The sequence below is a fragment of the Phalangium opilio genome, unplaced genomic scaffold (assembly GCF_054372755.1).
Source record: "Phalangium opilio isolate 3A_F unplaced genomic scaffold, DU_Popi_V2 ptg000650l_1, whole genome shotgun sequence".
Classification (NCBI taxonomy): domain Eukaryota; kingdom Metazoa; phylum Arthropoda; class Arachnida; order Opiliones; family Phalangiidae; genus Phalangium; species Phalangium opilio.
The window spans coordinates 914,695-937,279 of record NW_028324245.1 but is presented as its reverse complement, the minus strand read 5'-3'; the positions used below and the strand labels follow the sequence as shown (position 1 = coordinate 937,279).

The following is a 22,585-nucleotide window of genomic DNA, read 5'->3' as shown; positions in this document are numbered from 1 at the left end:
GGCGGGGGGTGGTGAATTACTTTCACTTTCTCTTCCCTCCCCGGAAACGTTCCAGTTAAATAATAAATCAAGCTCGGGGCCGTGGAGTGGAAACAAAACAAAATTAGGTCACTATACTAGTTTCCCTTCATAACGAGCAGAACTGAACTAACTCCAAATGTAATTCTTGGGCCGGCGTCTGCTCCATCAAAAGTATTATTGTAGGCTTAGGTCAAATTTCAAAAGATTTTATTTTCTTTAGAAATCTCCGAAAATTAAATGAAAAACAACTACTCATAGTCTTAGGTGAGTTCCCACATTAACTATATACTACTTCTAAGAAGGTTTATTTTGAATAGAAGTTTATAATATAATAATCGTAAAATAAAAAAAAATCAAATACAATCATCAACACCAAGGAGCATCGCTCAGTTTCTCAAAACTTAAGCCTTGGTCTTGGCATGGCTTCTTTGCTGTTATCGAAGTTTTCTCAAAATTTTAAAAATATTGTGACGCTTAATGCGCGAATAAAATTAATTCAATATTCAAGCGAGAGGTTTTTACATTTTTCGCCCTTAAAAGCGGCTAAAACGTTAAGGGTAAATGAATCAAAATTACCAACAAAACTGGCTCTCAATCACTTTGATGACTTTTACGAGACAGTCTTTGGAGAAAAATGGCATTCAATTCGTTTAGCGTTATTATGCCAACACAAATATTGCGCCGTTATTAATCCATACGTTGGGGAAACTAAAATTGTAACCGATTTGGGGGCTCATAATATCAAACACTTTATAAACTCTAAACCAAACAAAAATGTTTTAAACATTAACTCCGATGATGAAGAAATAGAGTATGAAGTTTTGGATAAAGAAAATCAGGAACCGGACGAAGATTACACGCGATATAATACTGAAGCTTTCATGCCAGTTTCAGAAGTACAATTTAGAGAAGAAATAATAAATGAAGGCGGCTTTAGCGCTGTTGAACATAAATTAAATGCCGTGAAAGAAGTTGAACCTCCCATAAAATTTCCAACAGCTTGGAAAATCTACGCTTTTCCAAAAGGAGATATTAGTCGTTTCCCTCCTCCAACGCAAGACGGTGCTGGATATCTTAATTATTATCTGATGGATGCGGCTTCATTATTACCAGTCTGGGCCCTGGATATACAACCGGGGGAAGATGTAGCCGATATTTGCGCCTCACCAGGGGGCAAATCATTAGCCATGGCTTATACAATGTGTCCAGGATCCATGTTTCTAGTTGATAATTCGGCTTCGCGAATTAAAAGACTCCACGCGGTTCTAAATTGTTTTTTGCCCAATCAAGCTAGTTTGAAAACCGTGATTAACGTAGCTCATATGGACGGAAGGGAGATTTTACCCCAAAACTTCGATAAAGTCTTAGTTGACGCTCCTTGTACTAATGACAGAGTTTCCGTGACTTTTGATGATAATAACTATTTCCAGCCTAAGAGGTTGAAAGAAAGAATCAAAATTCCAGAAACTCAAACTGAGTTATTGATTTCCGGGTTGAAATCCCTTAGAAACGGTGGATCGTTAGTTTATTCCACTTGCTCGCTTTCCCCCGCTCAAAATGACGGTGTTGTTCATTTATCCCTGGCTAAAATCATGGATGAAACTGGGAATAATTTCGTAGTTAGGGATTTGAAAATGACATTTGCTCAAATTACGGGTTTTATGTCAATCAAACGAACAAATTACGGTTCCCTAGTTTTACCACATTTATCTAGTAATTTTGGGCCAATGTATATCAGTAAAATTACGAGAATGTCTTAAACATACATTTGTATCGTTTAATAGTTTTTAATAAACTCTATGAAAAAAAATACAAATACACCCTCGTTTAATTTAGGGAAAACAAAATGAGTAAAGCTCAAATTTTACACCGGAAACTGGCTTCTTACGGCCTAGACTGGATGTCGGAAATAAGACCAAAGTTTTATATTCCCGCTGAAAGTGTTTCCGTATTGAGTCAACCCTCGGAATTTTTTAATCAACTAAAGCAATTAGTCGGTCAAAGTAGGAAGAGAATAACCATAGCGTCATTGTATCTTGGGACAACTGAGATGGAAAAAGAATTGGTATTTCTTCCATTTGTAGCCATTACAGGGTTCATACAAACCTGGAAAACCTGGGAAAACATGGAAAAATCAGGGAAATAAATAGTTGACAAAAACCTCAGGGAAATTTAGAATTTTTAGTAAAATTCAGGGAAATCAGGGAAATTTGCGTCAAACAGGGACCGAGTAATTAAGCAAAATGTTCGTGAACACTCCCTCGATAGGATTAACATTACACTATACTTTGGAGGCTCATAACTCTGGTTCTATTATAGATACGGGGATGTCCTTTTAGTATGTTATAGTCCTATTTGCCCCCTATCGAACGATACTAAAAACTTGAGATTTCGTCAAACAGGGGCCGAGTAATTAAGCAAAATGTTCGTGAACACTCCCTCGATAGGATTAACATTACACTATACTTTGGAGGCTCATAACTCTGGTTATGTTGGAGATACGGGGATGTCCTTTGATTATGTAATAGTCCTATTTGCCCCCCCCCTCCTTCGTTAACATTTGCTCCATAGGATACTCCATATACGGGAAAAACCTGGAAAACTCGGGGAAGTATATGGGGTAAAACCTGGAAATCTCAGGGAAATTTGTTTTACAAAAGTTGTATGAACCCTGTCATTAGCTCTTCCCAAGAAATAGGACAAGTTCTAAAATGACTATTATTTAGGTGGATTGTTTCCGAAAATCTTTATTGGAAACCGAATCCAAAGATATAAAACTTCACGTTCTTCTCGATTCAACTCGAGGAAGTCGTGGAAACCCAAATTCACGTACTATCCTTCTTCCCCTCTTACAAGAATTCCCAAATAGAGTTCGAGTTTCTCTTTATCATACTCCGGCTCTTAGGGGATGGTTACAGAAACTATTACCCGAAAGATGGAACGAAATTGTAGGCTTATGCCACATAAAAGTCTATCTATTTGACGATACTCTTATTATGAGCGGGTAAGGAGTCCTATAGAGTGCTGTCAGTTGTGACGTCAGATCCAAGGTTAAACGTCACGAGTCTGCCTTTAGCAATGGGCGGCCATGACAGTTACTGTTTTTTCTTTATGGGAAAACAGCATGGGTGACGTCACACCGGCGCTTCTGACAGCACCCTATGGGGATGCCCACGCGCGCGGTAGAGGCTAAAAGTTTAGCCAAAATTTCATCTTTTCAGAGCAAATTTGAATGATCAATATTTCATGCAAAGACAAGACAGATATATTGTCTTTAAAAATTGCCCAGAATTGGCCAATTTTTTTGATGATCTAGTCAAAACTGTCGGGAGTTTTTCCCTTCAAGTTGATTCTTGTAATAATTTATCTTTGGACCCCAGTTGGTCCGTGCATCCTTATTTAGGTAAACCATCCACGGATGCATTTTCAGGGTTTTCCAACGGAACTAACTAGTTAATATGTATACAGATAATAGAGAATCATTTTGCAAACAAGCTAATAAGAGGTTAAACACTCTTTTAACGAAATACAGTACTCAAACTGCGGAACATTTTAATCCGGATGAATCTCAAACTCAAAAAGAGTTGGACACTTGCGTCTTCCCTTTGATTCAAATGAATCCATTGGGAATTACCCAAGATCAAAGAATTACGAATCAGTTCTTTCAGCAAGCTTCAAAGTCATCTTATATTAAGTTAGCTTCCGGTAAAATAAATTAATAAACCCAACGACTTAACTTAATTAGCCTTATTCTTGATCAGCGCCACCTACCTATAGCGGTGACTTTGAGAACTACTGTAATCGGAAAGCCAATCAAATGTCGCTAAAATCTGGTGACGTCACTGACGGGCACTCTCGGGGTCTTACCAAAAATGACGTCACCAGATTTTAGCGACATCTGGTTGGCTTGCCGATTACAGTAGTTCTCAAAGTCGCCGCTATGGGTAGGTGGCGCTGATCAGGAATAAGGCTAATTAGGTTTATATTAATTAAATTATTTACAAATTAAATATCTTCGTAGGATATTTAAATTTAACTCAACAATACACCGACGCGGTTTTAAAAAAATGCCAAGCTAATGTTGATGTTTTATCAGCTTCTCCCGAAGTAAGACTTTAATTAATTAATTAATTTGGTTAATTCTATTTAAATTTAATTACGTTTTTATTAGGCGAATGGTTTCTTAGGCGCTCGTGGTTTCGCGGGATTGATACCTTCAGTTTATACTTATATGGAAAAACGTTTTTCTAAAGCTGCCGATAAATTAGGCCAGTCTAATAGAATTAGTTTATTCGAGTATCAGAGAGATAAATGGACATTTCACGCTAAAGGAATATGGTATTATCCCCCTGAACAAATGCTACCTATTGTTACCTTCATTGGTTCCCCAAATTTTGGTAACTAATTAAACAATAAAGAAAACTAAATAATTACTTTAATTAGCCTTATTCCTGATCAGCGCCATCTACCCATAGCGGCGACTTTGAGAACTACTGTAATTGGCAAGCCAACCAGATGTCGCTAAAATCTGGTGACGTCATTTTTGGTAAGACCCCGTCAGTGACGTCACCAGATTTTAGCGACATCTGATTGGCTTGCCGATTACGGTAGTTCTCAAAGTCGCCGCTACGGGTAGGTGGCGCTGATCAGGAATAAGACTGCTAATTAATTACGAAATAATTTTTATTATGTTTAGGTTATAGGTCAGTTTATCGTGATCTTGAAGCTCAAATTGTGGTAGCTACTGTCAACTCTGAGTTGCAAAAAAACCTTCATAACGTAATTATTAATTTAAATACTAGTGTTAATTATTTAATTATAATTTCTTCTTGGTTTTTATATTAATCAATATAGGAGCAGGAAAGTTTATTTAAATCAAGTTATCAGGTGACGGAAGAAACTTTTGAGAAATCTGATAGGAAAGTGTCGTTATTTGTCAGGATTGTATCTAATTTTATAAAAACGTTCTTTTAAGAAGATAATTAATGAAAAGTTAATGACTTTAGAGCACTTTAATTGTGATTTAGGTCAGTAGCACCCAAAATATTGTAGGAAAATGTCTACAAAAAATAGAGCTTTTTATTTGTGTATCTCGTTGCTTATAAAAAACCAAACTTTAATCATTAATTTAATTTAACCAATTTATTTATTGTTCTACATATTTTAATGCATTTTATTTAGGGTTTACATAAACACCGTATTTTGTACAAACCTAATAATAAACAAAAGACTTTAATTCTTAAGCTTTAGAACCCTTAAAGTTAAAAGGGTAATTGAAATATTCATAATTTATTCGTAAATTTCTTCTCTGTCAGCCACGTATCTGACAATATCGGCTGGTCGAAGTAATTTTTCAGCATCCGCGTCTGGTATTTCAAAACCTGAAAGAGATTTTAACAAATTAATTAATCAACTGAAAACGTTAAGATCTTGACTTTAACCCTTTAGGTACCAAATTCATCTTCCATTGCCATGATGACTTCAACATGATCTAAACTGTCTAATCCCAAATCTTTCATGAAATGGGATTCTAAAGTCAACTGGAAACGAGAGAAAAAACGTATTTTAGTTTAAATTAATTAATTGTATATCGCATTGCGTTTCAGCCCTCTCTAGCACAAGCATACCTGATTCGGGTTAACCTTGTCGTATAATTTAAGAACTAAGATAACTCTGTCTCGAATAAAATCAAGAGTCAAAGGAGCTTTTTCACTGTATCTGCGTAGAGAAGGCTGTGACTGAAAATATAAACCCCCCAAAAAAAATTAATCATCCACCTTTTCAGCGGTAATCTTGTCATAGGCTCTACAAATGTTCAGGACCCTTTCCTCAATTTCTGGTAAGGATATTTTGGAGCCACCAGCGACAGTCGTACTTAAGTACTTTCTCGAATTAACCTTCAACTACCAGTTAATTAACTTAATTATAAGGATGAAGTTTATTTTAAATTAATTATTGACGTAGGGACGGCTCAAGGGCAAAGGTAGTAGGGGTAGGGGAGGGGTGAGATCATTTTTTCGAAAGCCAAGGCTTAGTACTTACGATGGAATTTCTTAATAAATTGTGACTGTGATTAGAATGAACTGGTAAATGTATTTTTTGGATAGAAACGACACTGGGAACCACTCTTGGCGTTAAAACTTTCAAATAATGCAACCGACAAAAGGATTTAGTTAATTTTGCGAGAGAAGCCATTACGCTCGAAAATTCTCAATGCGGATCAAAGAAATCAATGCCGAAATATTTTACGCCAAGTTTATCCACTGAGCCACGTAACTTACGTTTGTTTTGATTTTTGAAAATTTTATTTAGCGACATCTGTATTGAAAACTAGAAAACAGTAAATTTCTGGGTGTCGTTCAGTACCGTTCAACCGAAGTTAAACGGTACTGAACTGCTAGAGTTTTTCACGCTATCATCGCGTTGCAACCCCGTGAAGGCATTGATGAAGGCACCGAACGCACTCTCAACTTCTGCTGTCAGCCTGTCAGTACTAAAAACATTTTTTCTCGAGTCACATGTGACAACGAGGCTTACGGATGAAATCCATTTAATCGTCTTAAACAAAAATGAAATGGGAAAATCAAATTGTATTTGTTAAATTAATTATTAAGGTATTATTATTAAATGGGTTAAACTTGGGGTCATGCACGACGGAAGACTTGGTAAGTTCCTAAACCCGCGTTGGTTGTGTTTGGCGCTAAGCCTTGGTCCTTTTGTTTTTTTGCAAATATGTGATGTAATATCCAATAAATTGATGTAAATTATTGCTAATATTTTAGTTAACCCGTTATTGTTTAAATGAGTGTAACTATTTAATGCTTATACCTTGTGTATTATGTAAATCAAAGTTGTTTTGACTATGTAAACCATTATTTGACGGGGCTTGCTGTAAGGGGGGGGGGGGTATGATGGCTTCCTAAAGCACTTTGTTTTGACACGGATACTTCAAAAATATTTATTTAGCATCAAAATCTAGAAGTTTTGGATCCAACTATCTTAGTATCGACTCTAGATGGAGCGCTTTACGCCGTTCACAAGAGCACTGGTGCTATCAAATGGGCACTAAAAGAAGGTATATGATAATGGCAAAGATCACACACGCAGTTGATGAAATAAAGAATAATTTATTAATGGGGTTTACCTTTGGTTAATCTAGAACCAGTTTTAAAAGTTCCATTTGACCCGGAACAAAGGTAGATATAATAGCTAAGCTTACAGGGAAGGGGTTGAACGTAGTTTACCTGACTCTGTTAAACAATTTTGCATAGTCAAACATTTCTACCTGATCCAAAAGATGGTAGTTTATACGCGTATAGTAGTGTCGGTACCAAAAAAAGTAGGAAAGGATCATTGAAAAAGCTACCATTTACAATACCCGAGTTGGTAGCGGCATCACCTTGCAAAAGCAGTGATGGTATTCTTTACACTGGCAAAAAAATTGATACTTGGTTCGCTATTGACCCGACAACCGGCTCCAAAGTAGAGAAATTATCATTCACTAGCTCTGATAAAATATGTCCGGCAGCAGTCAATTCAATATTTATTGGAAGAACCGGTAGTTAGCTTTAATTGTTTAAAATTTGACCAAAATGGGCCTTTAACGATGAATTTGTCTATAGAATATCACATAACAATGTACGATAGCAAAACAAGAACCAAAACTTGGAATGTTACGTTTTTTGACTATTCGTCTCATAGAAATCACGAAGCCAGTCAAGATTATGGTATATAAACATAATATTAACAACTTGAGGGCCTGAACTCGTGTGAAAATACACATATTGTCTTTGTATTATAGATTTAGCCCATTTTAGTTCTAGTTCAACTGGTAGAATATTAACAATTAATAAAGTAACTGGTCAGTTGGTTTGGGATCTTGACTACGGAGCTCCCGTTGTTGGGATGTATCTCCTTGTAAATGAAGGTTTGAGGAGATTATCCATTACCAGCGTTGATCCAGACACTTTGAATCACTTGACCAGTAGAGTTTCCTCGCGTGACTGGAAGAATAGACTCCTGGAACCTGATCAGGAAACTAAACTCTAGTACGCCGTAGTTTAAAAAATTGTTTTGAAAGATGTTAAAGCTTTAAAAAAACTTGTACTTTAGTCCCGCATTATACATTGGAGAATATGAACACGGTCCTTACGCTTTACCATCCCTTGTAGATGAAAACCAACCCGTTTTGAAGGTTAGTATAGCTTAATTTTGACGGACACTATTGTTAATCGCGCGCTATTAAATTTTGTTTAGCCCTGGAATAAATTATTGTTGGAAGGCCCCAAAGATTCAACTTTACCTCCTAGTGAGGATGAAACAGTTTTTGTTGAAGCTGAAAATGCAACACCAACTGTCACTAAGATAAAAATTGATCAGGAGGAGATAAAAAAACCAGACAAGAATGTTCTTATTCTTGGTAAATCTTAATCTTAATTACCCTCCTCTATTCGATCGTAATTTAATTGAAATCTCTCCTTAGGTTATTACGAGATTCCCCAATCTTCTCCAGCCAATATAAACCCGAGACCTCAAATTGCTTGGAGAAATGAAGCTCCTCCTTACTCTAAACCTGAAGCTCCTCCTTACTCTATTCCCGTTGAACCTCCTTCCCCTGAACTTAAAATCAATGATTCTGAGCACAATACCAGTTCACAAACCAAGGAAAAGGAAGAAGTCAATGGAAAAGGAGGAAATGAAACCGTTTCCGAAGCTTTTTCCTTTGCGGATGATAGTAGTGACAAGAAGAAGAATAAGATTTACGCGGAAGATTACAATAAAAGCAAATACGCGGCCATACCTCTTACTTCCGTCCATATTGTCACTGATGTTTCGGGAGTCTCTTTGATTCTCTTTGTTTTATTGGCTATTTTAACCATCTGTGTCATTTATTTATATCCACAAGTAAGTTTTTTATCTACCTGGTGTGGTTATGTAACCAAACCTAGCTTATGGAATACTGTTTGTGTGTGTGTGTGTGTGTGTGTGTTTGTTGGTGTTCTCGGGAACACGAAAAATAGGCGTGGCCAGGAACTGGTTGATACAAGCGGCTTAAAACTTGAATTGGGAAAGCGAGAAATTGGTTTTATTTTACCCCTCGGTTCGCATTTACAAAAGTATTTTGGTGTACCCTGGGAACACGAAAATAGGCGTGGCCAGGAACTGGTTGATACAAGATGTACAAGCGGCTTAAAACTTGAATTGGGAAAGCAAGAAATTGGTTTTATTTTACCCCTCAGTTCGCGTTTGCAAAAGTATTTTACCCTTCGGTTCCATGGGTGGTCCATTGATTGATTGATTGATTGACAGACTAAAGGGGCAATTCGTTCTTTTGCTGGTATATATTTTATTACGCTACCAATTATAACCCAACCATTACTTAGCGAGTTAGAAAACACGTGTACCGTGTACCATACTAGGTTAGCTCGCACAAGGCTAAGACGCCCCTTCACGCACACACCAACCACGCGTATCTAATAGGAAACAAAACTCGATTTGCGTGACTTGTTATTTGATGTTTTCGACACGCGTAATTTTTGTTGCGTAGGCGAAAGAATATCAGCGAACTTCCAGAAGTGGAAACGCCGCGACTGCGACTTCGAGTAATTTATCGGTCTTAGAAGGTTTACCAGAAGGAAATTATAGAATTGGGAAGATAACTTTCAACACGCAAGATGTTCTTGGACACGGATGCGAAGGAACTTTTGTTTTCAAGTAAGATTCGATTTGTCTTTCGGGAATCGGGGGTTTGTTAAGTTGAATTGTCATCTTTTTGAAGGGGACAATTTGACAATCGAGACGCGGCTATTAAAAGAATCTTGCCCGAATGTTTCGTCTTCGCGAATCGGGAGGTGGATTTGTTGAGGGAATCTGACGAACACCCCAATGTCATTCGTTATTTTTGTATGGAAGAAGATCAACAATTTCGTTACATTGCCTTGGAACTTTGCATAGCCACTTTAAAAGATTACGTTGAGAATCCCAATTTTGATCGAAGAAATCTTTGCCCCATGACGCTTTTAGAGCAAGCTACTTCGGGATTGGCTCATCTACATTCCCTTAAAATTGGTAATTTTACTAATTTCCAACATTTTTTTCATCTATTTGTAACGTGTCTGTCTGTCTCTGTGTGTGTGTGTGTGTGTGTGTGTGTAACCCTGTAACGCGAAAAACACGGATGTTAAGAAACAGGTTATGAAAAGATCCGTCCGTAATCAGCTTCCAACTTGCCCTCCTTTACTGGGACTCGGGGTGGGGGAGGGGGGGGGTGCGAGTAGTCGCGTTAGTAGGCTAAAAATAGAAATCTGGAACCCCTTCAATTGATGGATTTAGTTTTTGGGCAGAATTGGCGGGGCTTATCCTGTCGAGGCCCCTGAATTACCCGAGAGTTCAATTAGCCTTATTCCTGATCAGCGCCATCTACCCATAGCGGTGACTTTGAGAACTACTGTAAGCGGCAAGCCAACCAGATGTCGCTAAAATCTGGTGACGTCATTTTTGGTAAGACCCGAGAGTGCCAGTCAGTGACGTCACCAGACATCTGATTGGCTTGCCGCTTACAGTAGTTCTCAAAGTCGCCGCTATGGGTAGGTGGCGCTGATCAGGAATAAGGCTAATTGGGAGGCATTTCTTAAGTACTCGGCATACAATTTATAATGAACGCGAACCAATGTACACGCTTAGCACATTGTAAACCACACGTAGTATTGCGAAATTATTTTTGCACTTGTTTCTCAATGTGTCAAAAATTTTTTTTTCTTTGACAATTTTGCGATTAGTGCATCGAGATATTAAACCTCAAAATGTTCTGATATCGGTGGCAAATGCCAAAGGGGAAGTAAAAGCTATGATATCCGATTTTGGGCTTTGTAAAAAACTGGCTCAAGGGAGAGTCTCGTTTTCTAGAAGATCGGGGGCGACTGGAACCGAAGGTTGGATCGCCCCTGAGATGATGACGGGAGAAAGTCGAACGGTAAATTTTAGCCAATGTTTTAGGGGGGGGTTAAATTTGTGAAGGCGGCTTGAAAATGAGACGACGCTTTACTTTTAGACGTACGCGGTTGACATTTTCTCTTTGGGTTGCGTCTTTTACTACGTCATTTCGGGTGGAAAACATCCATTTGGAGAATCTCTACGTCAACAATCGAACATTTTGAATGGCGAATTCAAACTGGACGCTTTCCAAGATGGATTAGATCCGGATGGAATCGGGGACGTTTATTGCGTGGAACGAAGTCTCATTTCTATCATGTTGGAAAAGAAACCTGAAGAAAGGCCTACAATTCACGCTGTCTTAAAACATCCCATTTTTTGGTCCAAAGAGAAACAACTGGCCTTTTTTCAAGTAAGTTGATTATGATCTTGACAACCGTCCAACCCCTTTACTTCTTTCCGAGGGGTCGGACATGCAGAATTTTAAATGTACGCGATTTTGAGGCGAGATTTGGGTTTTTTTTTATTTGGAGGCGAGATTTGGGGGTTTTTTTATTACGAGGCGAGATTTGGGGTTTTTTTATTACGAGGCGAGATTTGGGGGTTTTTTATTACGAGGCGAGATTTGGGGGTTTTTTTATTTCGAGGCGAGATTTGGGGGTTTTTTTATTTCGAGGCGAGATTTGGGGGTTTTTTATATTTTGGGGCGAGATTTGGGGGTTTTTATATTTTGAGGCGAGATTTGGGTTTTTTTTTATATTTTGGGGCGAGATTTGGGGTTTTTTATATTTTGGGGCGAGATTTGGGGTTTTTTTTTATATTTTGGGGCGAGATTTGGGGTTTTTTTTATATTTTGGGCGAGATTTGGGGTTTTTTTATATTTTGGGGCGAGATTTGGGGTTTTTTTATATTTAGAGGCGAGATTTGGGTTTTTTTATATTTAGAGGCGAGATTTGGGGTTTTGTTTTATATTTCGAGGCGAGATTTGGGGGTTTTTTATTACGAGGCGAGATTTGGGGGTTTTTTATTACGAGGCGAGATTTGGGGGTTTTTTTATTACGAGGCGAGATTTGGGGGTTTTTTTATTACGAGGCGAGATTTGGGGGTTTTTTTATTACGAGGCGAGATTTGGGGGTTTTTTTATTTCGAGGCGAGATTTGGGGATTTTTTTATTTCGAGGCGAGATTTGGGGGTTTTTTATATTTTGGGGCGAGATTTGGGGTTTTTTTATATTTTGAGGCGAGATTTGGGGTTTTTTTATATTTTGGGGCGAGATTTGGGGTTTTTTTATATTTAGGGGCGAGATTTGGGGTTTTTTTTATATTTAGAGGCGAGATTTGGGTTTTTTTATATTTAGAGGCGAGATTTGGGGTTTTGTTTTATATTTCGAGGCGAGATTTGGGTTTTTTTTATTTCGAGGCGAGATTTGGGGTTTTTTTATATATCGAAGTGATATTTTTGGGATTCCGAGATTTTCTATGTAGGTTTTAAAGAGATTTTTAGCGAACTGTAGGGGGAGTGGGGACAACCGTCCTCCGACCCCTGGTATTTATCAGGTTCTAAAATGTATCTGTTGACTCTCGTTTTCGTTAGGATGTCAGTGATAGAATAGAGAAAGAACCTTTGGACAGTCCTTTAGTTAAAGCTTTAGAGAAGGGAGGGTTCCCCGTTGTCAGAGGCGACTGGAGGTCCTGCATTACCGAGGAGCTACAAGCTGATTTAAGGAAATTTAGAACCTATAAAGGTCATTCAGTCAGAGATTTACTTCGAGCCCTCAGAAATAAAGTAAGTCCAATTATTGTTATTGTTATTATAAACTTCGGGGGGGGGGGTTGCCACAGCTCAGGGGAGAACTTGGAAAAGTCGGGAAGTTTAGAAATAGGCCAAAAAGTATCTGGAATAATCGGAAAATTTGAAAATAGGCCAAAACTGATCTGGAATAATCGGAAAATTTGAAAATAGGCCAAAAAGTATCTGGAATAATGGGGAAATTTGAAAATAGGCCAAAAAGTATCTGGAATAGTTGGGAAATTTGAAAATAGGCCAAAAAGTATCTGGAATAGTTGGGAAATTTGAAAAAAGGACAAAAACTATCTGGAATTGTTCTCGAATTTAAAAATAGGCCAAAAAGTATCTGGAATAATCGGAAAATTTGAAAATAGGCCAAAAATGATCTGAAATAATTGGGGAATTTGAAAATAGGCCAAAATGATCTGGAATTTTTCTCGAAATTAAAAATAGGCCAAAAAGTATCTGAAGTAATTGGGGAATTTGAAAATAGGACAAAAACTATCTGGAATTGTTCTCGAATTTAAAAATAGGCCAAAAAGTATCTGGAATAAGCGGAAAAATTTAAAAACATACCAAAAATGATCTGGAAATAAAAAAATTTGCCCGTGTGTCAACTTTCAAGTTCAAACTAGGTGCGGGCCCGGGGTAGTAAACGGGAAAGGAGGTGGGACCAAACCAACACCACGGGGGACCATCCTCCTCCCGAGTTTTAAAACTTTCCTTGGCTCAAAGACGACATCCCACTTTTATTATTCAGCTTCTGAAAGCCCCTGTCAAGGTTAAATTTATTTGGCCCAATTTATGGGTTCTATGGTAGCTTTATCCTGAGATGGACTACGATTTGAAAACTTTCCAGGGTGGCCCTAGGGGTTAACGTGCCCCAGGGCCATTTTATCCCAATAAATGTACATCTTAGCAAAGCTCAAAGCTCTCTATTGTGGCAACCCCGAAGCCCGTATAGAGCTATCTCAGTTGTGACGTCAGTGCCTAGGTAAAATGTCTGGGGCTTAGCTTTGTTGCCACTTAGGTTCTATGGGCAAATAGCATGGGTGACGTCACACTAAGGCTTCTGAGATAGCTCTATTGTTAAAATGAAAAATAGCTGAGATTTTGAATGTGAAATTCAGAAACATCATTATCAAGAACTACCCGAAGAGGTGCAAAAATCTTTGGGCGATTTACCCGAAGGTTTTCTTACTTATTTCACGTCGCGTTTTCCGCATTTGTTATTGCACACTTACTTAGCCTTGCAAATCTGCAAAAGCGAAACTTTGCTCGGCCGTTATTACGATCGCGAATCGCTTTTAACACGAACAATCGCCTTAGAGAATTTCACCGCGAAATTGCGCGAAAAACTCAAAACTAACGCCAACAGTTATTGGTTGCCGAAAAAAGTCACGACAAAGTCGCCCGCGAAAACTAATACCGCCGCCGCGGAAATTAATACCGTCGCGGAAATTAATACCGTCGCGGAAACTAATATCGTCGCCGCGGAAACTGTTGAAAATACCGAAATAATTACGGTTTTCGAGGACGATTATCCTACCGCGCGACAAAACTCTTTGCTCAATGAAAAATCTGACGCTGATAAGATGCTTTTATTGCCGATCAAGAAAAAATATCGCAAACGGAATGGCGGAAATAAAAAATCGTCGCCGAAAGATTCCGCCACCGAATTAGTCAACGAGCTTAAAATATCGGAAATAGCCATCGAATGAGATTTATCATATTTTCAAATTCTTTGTTAACATTTTGATTTCCATTTCGGCAATCGAATAATGGCAGTTCCCCTATTTGAACTGTATTAAGCTCTATGGGGGAATTAACGCGAGGTGACATTAGCCTATCTATCGGATCCTATAAGGGTGGACTGGCAATATTTTAATTAAAAGGTGCTTGTCTTAATCTAATTAATTAACTAAATATTTAGTTTTTGAAAAAAATAAAAAAGGATAATTTTATTTATGTTACGGTTTTAAATTATAGTCATTTAGGTCGGGTGTTGGTTGGTTGGTTGGTTGGTTGGTTGGGAGTTTTAAATGTCTATTTAAACGTCTGGGGTCACGTGGGTGGATGGTTTCTTTCCACGGAGGGTTCGCGAGCGTTTTTATTGGTTGACTCAATGCATGAAACCTTACAAACACGCGTCACGTGTCGTTAATTTTTACAATCGTTTTATAATAGCTTTAAATTGTTAAAATAACAACAATCGGGGTTTTTTTTGGGGGGGGGGATAAATAAAGGAGGAGTTTATCATCGTACAATATTTTTTTTGTAATTTCGTATTCTTTCCCCCAACCATCCGTGTCTAGTCAAAATCTTATTTTTACTACTAAAAACTTTTAATAATACTAAGGGCTATTTTATTCGACAATGACTTAAAAGTCGGAATAGACCATTTCATAAGTTACTTGAAGAGAAAGCAACGACGTGCAGGGGGGGCGTGGTTATTTTCCTGGCGCCAACCGATTCTTGGTGACCTTTCCCCCCCCCCCCCAATGTGGTCTTTACTTCTCTTCTGGAATTTATGGAACGGTCTATTAGGAGATATTCCAAAATTAGTACGTACTAACGCATGCGCAGCCTCTGTTATCTATTTTAACATGTGGTCTTTACTTCTCTTCTGTAATTTATGGAACAGTCTATTAGGAGTACGTACTAACGCATGCGCAGCCTCTGTTATCTATTTTAACATGTGGTCTTTACTTCTCTTCCGTAATTTATGGAACGGTCTATTAGGAGTACGTACTAACGCATGCGCAGCCTCTGTTATCTATTTTAACATGTGGTCTTTACTTCTCTTCCGTAATTTATGGAACGGTCTATTAGGAGTACGTACTAACGCATGCGCAGCCTCTGTTATCTATTTTAACATGTGGTCTTTACTTCTCTTCCGTAATTTATGGAACGGTCTATTAGGAGTACGTACTAACGCATGCGCAGCCTCTGTTATCTATTTTAACATGTGGTCTTTACTTCTCTTCTGTAATTTATGGAACGGTCTATTAGGAGTACGTACTAACGCATGCGCAGCCTCTGTTATCTATTTTAACATGTGGTCTTTACTTCTCTTCTGTAATTTATGGAACGGTCTATTAGGAGTACGTACTAACGCATGCGCAGTCTCTGTTATCTATTTTAACATTCCACTTTCTTTAGAGTTGGGTAACTTTATAGTTTATTTTCAAACACCTGTTTAAGTACGAGACGTATTTAAAAAAAATACCTAGATTCATAAATATATACTATCATAATGAGGAGTGTAAATATATTTGTAAATACATAAACAAAATCGGGAACACACGAGATGAAATGTTACACAAACAACAACAACAATGATCGTATCAAATTGTATATTTCGTAAGAATTGAAAGTCATTTATCTACTATCGTTTCTACAATAACAGACAATTTATATATATACATCTCAAACTGTTTTCTATAGAACGTTTTACTGTAAACATTTAACGATGACAAAAAAACAAATAAATAAATAAACGACAAACAAACATGTCAACAGCGTTGAAAACAAATCTTTTATTTTTTGCTTACACATGCTTATACTTATACTTATAAATACTTAATTAAAATTTGTACACTGGGAATAATTAAACACGTATTACAAAATAATATAATTAGACAATTAGGCCTAAAAACTCATCAAAATACAGGGGGTTTTTTTTGTTAGTTAAAACACTTCTTATTGCAATTATATCTTTCAATAGTTAAGTTTTTCCTAACAACTAACTAATTACGCTGGTTTTAATACTTATAAATTAATTGGTTTTTTTTTAAAGGGGTTGGGGCAGAGGGAATTGGGGGGGGGGGTAATTCGGTCGGTCAATCGCGTACATCGTTATAAAAATAAGGCACAGCCAAAATGGTGCTACTATATAAAAACATATATTGGGTGAAATCTCAAAGACTTAAAATGATAATGGGTGTGATTCTATTATCATATTATTCTAGTTGCCCCTTTTTAGCTTTCTCCAATCCTTCTCCTATGATGGAATTGACCGCGGTCAGTGTTTTGGTCCATCCTTCGACCGCGATTGGCGTTATCTTGCTACCAAAACGTTCCGCCATAAATGCCAGAATTACTTCAGCCAAATGCTATAATTATTATTAAAGAAAGCAAAAAGAAAAAATATTATCAAATTATTAATTCTTTTACGCAACTTTGCCGGGGAATTATTATTTGGTGTCGCCAAGAAGTTATATCTAGTATCTCAGAGAGAAGGTATAAATTCGCCAGATTTCCAGCTTTATCTCCAGTCCAAACGTATAGTAGGTCCGGAGTTGATCCCCGCCGCCCCTAAATTACAACCAGCAGCATCTCATTGGTTCTTGAAAACTCCGTCAGCGCGACGACGCGAGTGACGAAAATTACAGACTGAGGAGAGGCAGCGAAATAGCCCGGCGCCTCCTTTTACGTCCCCCCTTGTATTTAGAAAGGGGGACTGGGACTATGGCGCGCGAATACAAAGGCATCTTATACCCTCTCTCTGAGATACTGATATAACTTCTTGGTGTCGCGTTAGACAATAGGAGATGAATCAAGCTTGCTTGATGTAAGGATGAATAGGGTATTGCGTAAAGATTGTTAAGAGCTCTCTCTCTCTCTCTCTACCTCGAATTGTTGAACCACTACGCCTCGTCCGTAATGGTTCTTAGCCGTTTTCAATAGCATTTCCTTTAAACAGGCCACGTCGTCCAAGTTGTCAACGAATGAAGTTAGAGCGTATAAAACTGCCGCGGCGTGAGCGCTGTGTCAATAAAATAAGAAATTACGTTTAATAATTCTACCGCAGCGTGTTTTGAATTTGGTTCGCCAGGTACGGACGGACGGTACTTACTGAACACGGGGGTTGGTAGGTAATTGATCCAAGGGTACCGTCGCGAAACCTTTAAAATGTTTCTGATATTCCGGATAGGTTTTGAAGAACCTGCAATAAAAAAGAAAGAAAGAAAGAAAGAGAAAATATGAGCAATTTATAATGCGGAAATTGAGAAAAACGAAATTGCGAGAGAGGAAATTCCTTTTTAGCAAAATGAGTATTTTTATGACCACATTAGACATAGCGGTGAGCCTGAATTTATTCAACCTACCAAAGAATATTAATTAGTCTGTAGGCAAAGTTTCAAGTTACCCCTTAATTAAAATAATTTAGCTCTTAAGTACTAAGTGATAATGCGTTTATCCTATGAGCGTGAAGTTTGACAAATATTCGGGGTAAACTCGATTTTATTCTTAGCCTTTTTTCAGGACATCCCGCGGCTAGTGACTCGCATTTGAAATTCAATTACGTTTCTTAATAAAACCAGGTGTTAGAAAATAATAATCGTAATAATATTGTAGTGTGGCGCTTACATTTTGGCATTAACAAGTTAAGGTTTTTCTTTTGCCCATATTTAAGGAGGATTTAAATATAATTTCAATGTTGGATTTAGTCCAAGTTATGATGGCGAGTTAGGAAGTATAGTTAGGGATGCTCGATTAGTTAACGAAGATAGCTAGCGGTGTTTTAAAATTAGTTTCCCAAGGACAAAGAGCTAATTGCGCCGCGACCGAGTTTCAGTCAAATGTTTATTATAGCTTCATGCCTAATGTAAATTTCCGTAAACGATTTATGCCTACCAAAGAAGTAAAAGAAGCGAAAGCGCGCCGAGTAAAAATAGATTGAAAACCAAATAAACCCGAATCTTTTTCAAGTCATCGTTTACTTTGCGCGGTGATGTTGTAAAGTGGGCGCCTTCAAAATCCCCACCTCGGATATATAAAAAAAAACACCCTTAGGCTAAAGAAAAAATATTCGGTTTTTGAATTTTCGTATAAAACTCGTCGCGAAATCAATTTGAAACATTTTCCAAAGGAAATTGATATATTTCGCTGGTCAGGGAAAACCTCGGGGAATTTGGCACCTGAAAAAAAAGGGTGCCTCCTTTCTCTAAATTAGTTTGACTTAAAAATCCACCAAAAACGGAGTGACGCCAAAGACAGTGCTTCTTAAAATTGGCCTAGTTTTCCCTCCCTCCCCCCCCCTTGAAATCTGTCACTTCTTTTTGTTCCTAACTTTTATATCTTGACTGCCGGAGTCACAATTTAAGGAATCTCTCTTATCGAGGGCTAAATGTCAATTAACTTAAAGAATTGTGGGTGTCTGTTGATCCGGGGTAGTACATCTCCAGAGAGAGCGAGAGAGAGAGAGTTTGCCATAAGGCGCCTGCTGCCTTGTTGTCTTTCAACATTTTTTGACAGCCATTTAGGTCGAGAATTATTCGAGGGCTTTTAACTATGGAATGTTATTTTAAAAGACATTCACGCTGCTCATCTGTAGAAATAAACAAGATCGAATCATTGTTTTGGTGCACGGGGCGTCCCGGGGTTTCTTCAAAGGTTTTCTTTCGCAATTTAAGAAGCGTTTCCTAGCGAATGAGCGAGCCACTTTGATTATAATTACCTTTATATATTCGATAAAAAGTGCGCGCGCAGCTGGAGGTTATTATTTATTTGAAAGTTGATTTCGCAAGTTGAAGTAATCAAACTGGTACCACGTGTTTTCTTTCCCGTTTAAAAACTGGCGCGAAATCTTATTCTTAAATTTGAGCCTAACAAATTGTAGTCTTTGAGCGACTAGGAAACTATTCCCAGATATTTTATTCTTTCTATCGGGGAAATTTTCCTAATCGCTCAATTACTAAAGAACTACCCTAGAATTAAGCGAAAATCCCTCGCGTATATCTAGAACTGCTAAAAATCTTTCGATATATTTATTTTTATAGTCTTTATTAAGAATGGTGAGGCCCATTTCGGTTACCCTATTTTCTCGTTGTCAGTCAATATCTTTAGTAATAAACCGCAAACGTAATTATCCTTTGATAGGATGGAACGACTTGTTATTATATGTTTGGGGTTCAAATTTACTAATTTATTTGGCCTCGTCAAAGAAAGATACATGCGCGCCTGTACTAACGAAATACGCTAGGGACAGCGTGGTTCCTAACTTTTCTATATCCTTGGGCCTCCTTTATTGAGAGGAAAAAAACTGTCTATTGAAAAATGAAAACTAATTAGAAAATTTCGTAATCCAAGCCCTGTAAAAGCTTTGTACCTGGGCCGCTGGGCGCTTCGCTACACCTACCCTACTACACTCGCTGCCTTTCACTCTTCGGGATTTAGTCGGCTTAAAAATTTTCTCGGAAAAATGATTTAGTCTTTTTACGTATAAGCTTTGGGGAATTTTAATTCTATTAAAAATCTCTTAAAAAAGATGTTACTAAGGTACGCGTGTACCTTATTTGTTAAAAATTTGAAGCAACTCCGTTCAACTTACGACCTAGAGTGCTTGCTTCAAGCTTTGACACAGCCCCCCCCCCTAAAAGGCTAAAAGTTTTAACAACAACTATCCCACTTTTTTTTTATAAAAGAGAGAATTTTCGATTTTCGCCCTCCCCTAGAGAGGCTTGCCAATAAAAGAATATAATGAGCATCTTTTTTTAAACTTTTCCCCAATTAGGAAATATTTGAGTTCGTGCCTAATGACAAGTTTCAATTATCGGACACTTTCTGAACTCCATACAAAAAAAAAATGTTCGTTTTGGCGCGGTTTTTGGTTGAAGGGTCAGATAGTTTTAATCGACCCTGTATCTTTTCATTCCTCGATAAAGAATCAATAACCGATCCAATTTACGAGTGTATTATATGAAAATATAGAGGATATGATTCTCTTATAGCTTGTTTTGAAATTCATAAAGCATCTCTGATCTCAATCTATTATCTGCTGGGACTCTTGGCAGACAGTTAACCTTTTGAAGCTGTTCCTGGTATCTTATCTCTATCTCTTTGGGGAGACTAGTTAGAGGGAAGTTAGGCTATAATTTTTCTTGACTCTGCTGGTTTCCCGTCCTTGAAAGGAATAGTAGCTAATCGTCTTGAAATTTCCCCCCCCCCCGTTAAGCTAATACTTCCATGTAGTCTCTTTTGCTCGGAATTAAGAGGCAACATTATTTAAACGAGATAAAAATGTATTAGCCATAAAATATTTCCATATTTATTAAGTAAATATCTACGTAGTCGAGCCTTAGTAGTTAACCTCTGTAATATTATGTACAAGATAAATGTTCTCTAAGCCTAGTGGGAAATGCTTAATTTTTTTCTTATCTTTTCTCTATTCTTAATAACCCCTTGAGTTATATTTAATTTGCTAACTTATCTAATTAGTTCGTTTTGCCTATTGCACCTTGAATCTAAATTATCTAACGAATTGAAATTATTTCCCGGAACCAGAAGAATTTTCAATTGCGTAACAAATAATTGAGGATCTTTAGTCATTTTTAAGAAGTATTTTAAATTTTCAGGAAGATAAAAAGTGCAATGTCACGAAATCTTTCCTCCCAAGTGTTTCTAGACTTTGCGTCACGCCAACTGACTTAGGTGGTGGTATTGGTAATTTGAGAAGCGGACTGTCATACCATCTGGTTTGTTTTACGAGACCGCGGGAATTCAGTTCCCATGCCATTTTTCCCAGAACCATTTTCCCATATACACTATGGGGATTTTAACGTCGAATTAGGTTATGAATAAGTTCAAAGATTATTGCTAAGATGTCTTAGAAACTGACTGAAATTTTGGTGTGTGGTAGCGTGACCATGGCAGTATTCTCTTGGGACACTCTCTTGGGCATTAGGTATTAAATAAGAGGCGAAAGTTGGAAACTGCCCTGAACGGTCAAAACCGTCTCGTTACATTAAAAATAACTTACTTTACAAATAGGGCGATTCCACTGGCTTTGTAATCCGCTTGTACAAGTGCCCACGTTTCTCGTACCGCCTTCTTTTCTCTAGGGGTCAGTCCAGTTCCTTCATCGGGAATGTCCATCGAGGGGTCATCAGGAGGGCCCCAACTCGGACCCCAAATGTAACTCAGTAATCCGCCCATTTAAACGGTAAATTTAAATTAAACTCGCGCTAAGTAACCGCTTTGAAATACAGTAGAGATAACTTTCTTATATTTATCTCTTGGCAAGGACAGTCGCAGTGTCTTGTTCTTGTCTGAGCTCGGGTAAATTTATTTTGTCTTCTTACGCTCGACGAGTTTAAAGTTTTGCGGGAAAACCCAACCCGCGTTTTTCTCCGGAGCCGTCTCTCAGTGACGCAACCAAAACCAGATTAGGCGGGAAAAGAGGAAAGTTTTCCGCGTATTTTGGTGTTAAAAATTCTAGCGTTTGAAACTTCCCGCGCGAGTTTAAGAAAGAGGATTGGTCTAGGGTTTTGCTCTTGGTAGAAATCCTTCCAAAAATAATTCTTTCGACTAAGTGTAGTAGGATTTGGTCCCCCGTTCCTCGGAAATATATTTCTCCCGCTATTTTGCGAATTTTCGTTTACGCATCATGTAAAAGACGAAATTAGTTTATTACCTTCGCCCAAGGCGCTTTGAAAGACTTCTTCGGTCTATATTTGGAAGGAAACATTCTTGTGATGCAATTTTTATTGGAAAATCATCATTTTCATAGATAGGAACTTTAAGAGAATTTTAATTTGTAATTATTCTTTTGAAAAAGACATTTCTTTAAATTATTTTTTTATCTAACACTAGTCCAATGACCTAATTATTATAAATATTTCTTGAAATTATCTTGAATATTGCTTCGTATTTCGCAATTAAAATGAATTTACGCATTGTCATGCTAAAATGGTGTTTAAATTTGGCGCCATTTGTACCGTGGGTTTAGTTCAGTTTGGACTACAACTAGGAGCTCGAATTTCCTTCTCCATGGCATTGGCTGCGTTGGCTAGGGCTGTGCGAATAGTACTTTTTAAGGGCTTTTGTTTGCACTTTGCAG

The 22,585-nt window shown here is 37.7% G+C and overlaps 5 protein-coding genes across 6 annotated transcripts; 3 read left to right on the top strand and 2 right to left on the bottom strand.

Annotated features, from left to right (window-relative positions):
- Positions 1–38: 38 nt before the first annotated feature.
- Positions 39–1,837, top strand: l(2)10685 (5-methylcytosine rRNA methyltransferase l(2)10685). The gene is made up of 2 exons (XM_089862775.1): positions 39–159; positions 242–1,837. The coding sequence occupies exon 2, from the start codon at positions 441–443 to the stop codon at positions 1,779–1,781; it is 1,341 nt and encodes a 446-aa protein (XP_089718901.1). The 5' UTR covers positions 39–159; positions 242–440; the 3' UTR covers positions 1,782–1,837.
- Positions 160–6,262, top strand: PGS1 (Phosphatidylglycerophosphate synthase 1). Its single transcript, XM_089862772.1, has 9 exons — positions 160–285; positions 1,858–2,086; positions 2,748–3,025; positions 3,243–3,424; positions 3,490–3,726; positions 4,043–4,128; positions 4,193–4,418; positions 4,718–4,800; positions 4,876–6,262. Exons 2-9 carry the CDS (start codon positions 1,868–1,870, stop codon positions 4,993–4,995), a joined length of 1,431 nt encoding a protein of 476 aa, XP_089718898.1. The 5' UTR covers positions 160–285; positions 1,858–1,867; the 3' UTR covers positions 4,996–6,262.
- Positions 5,145–6,216, bottom strand: ND-ACP (NADH dehydrogenase (ubiquinone) acyl carrier protein). 2 transcript variants are annotated; one of them, XM_089862798.1, is made up of 4 exons: positions 6,064–6,216; positions 5,799–5,924; positions 5,474–5,561; positions 5,145–5,402 (listed from the first exon to the last, which is right to left on the bottom strand). In XM_089862798.1, exons 1-4 carry the CDS (start codon positions 6,214–6,216, stop codon positions 5,311–5,313), a joined length of 459 nt encoding a protein of 152 aa, XP_089718924.1. In that variant the 3' UTR covers positions 5,145–5,310. The 2 variants fall into 2 exon arrangements, with proteins under 2 accessions (XP_089718924.1, XP_089718925.1); XM_089862799.1 differs by lacking the exon at positions 5,799–5,924 and adding an exon at positions 5,649–5,759.
- A 230-nt stretch (positions 6,263–6,492) lies between the features above and the next one.
- Positions 6,493–16,276, top strand: Ire1 (serine/threonine-protein kinase/endoribonuclease Ire1). Its single transcript, XM_089862751.1, has 15 exons — positions 6,493–6,686; positions 6,988–7,096; positions 7,181–7,217; positions 7,293–7,579; positions 7,644–7,748; positions 7,823–8,069; positions 8,134–8,215; positions 8,278–8,440; positions 8,504–8,925; positions 9,569–9,735; positions 9,800–10,089; positions 10,800–10,993; positions 11,072–11,365; positions 12,547–12,738; positions 13,872–16,276. The coding sequence occupies exons 1-15, from the start codon at positions 6,591–6,593 to the stop codon at positions 14,460–14,462; spliced, it is 3,276 nt and encodes a 1,091-aa protein (XP_089718877.1). The 5' UTR covers positions 6,493–6,590; the 3' UTR covers positions 14,463–16,276.
- On the bottom strand, positions 16,257–21,987 carry glob1 (globin 1). The gene is made up of 4 exons (XM_089862797.1): positions 21,506–21,987; positions 17,600–17,689; positions 17,374–17,509; positions 16,257–16,856 (listed from the first exon to the last, which is right to left on the bottom strand). Exons 1-4 carry the CDS (start codon positions 21,679–21,681, stop codon positions 16,704–16,706), a joined length of 555 nt encoding a protein of 184 aa, XP_089718923.1. The 5' UTR covers positions 21,682–21,987; the 3' UTR covers positions 16,257–16,703.
- Between the last annotated feature and the right edge of the window lie 598 nt (positions 21,988–22,585).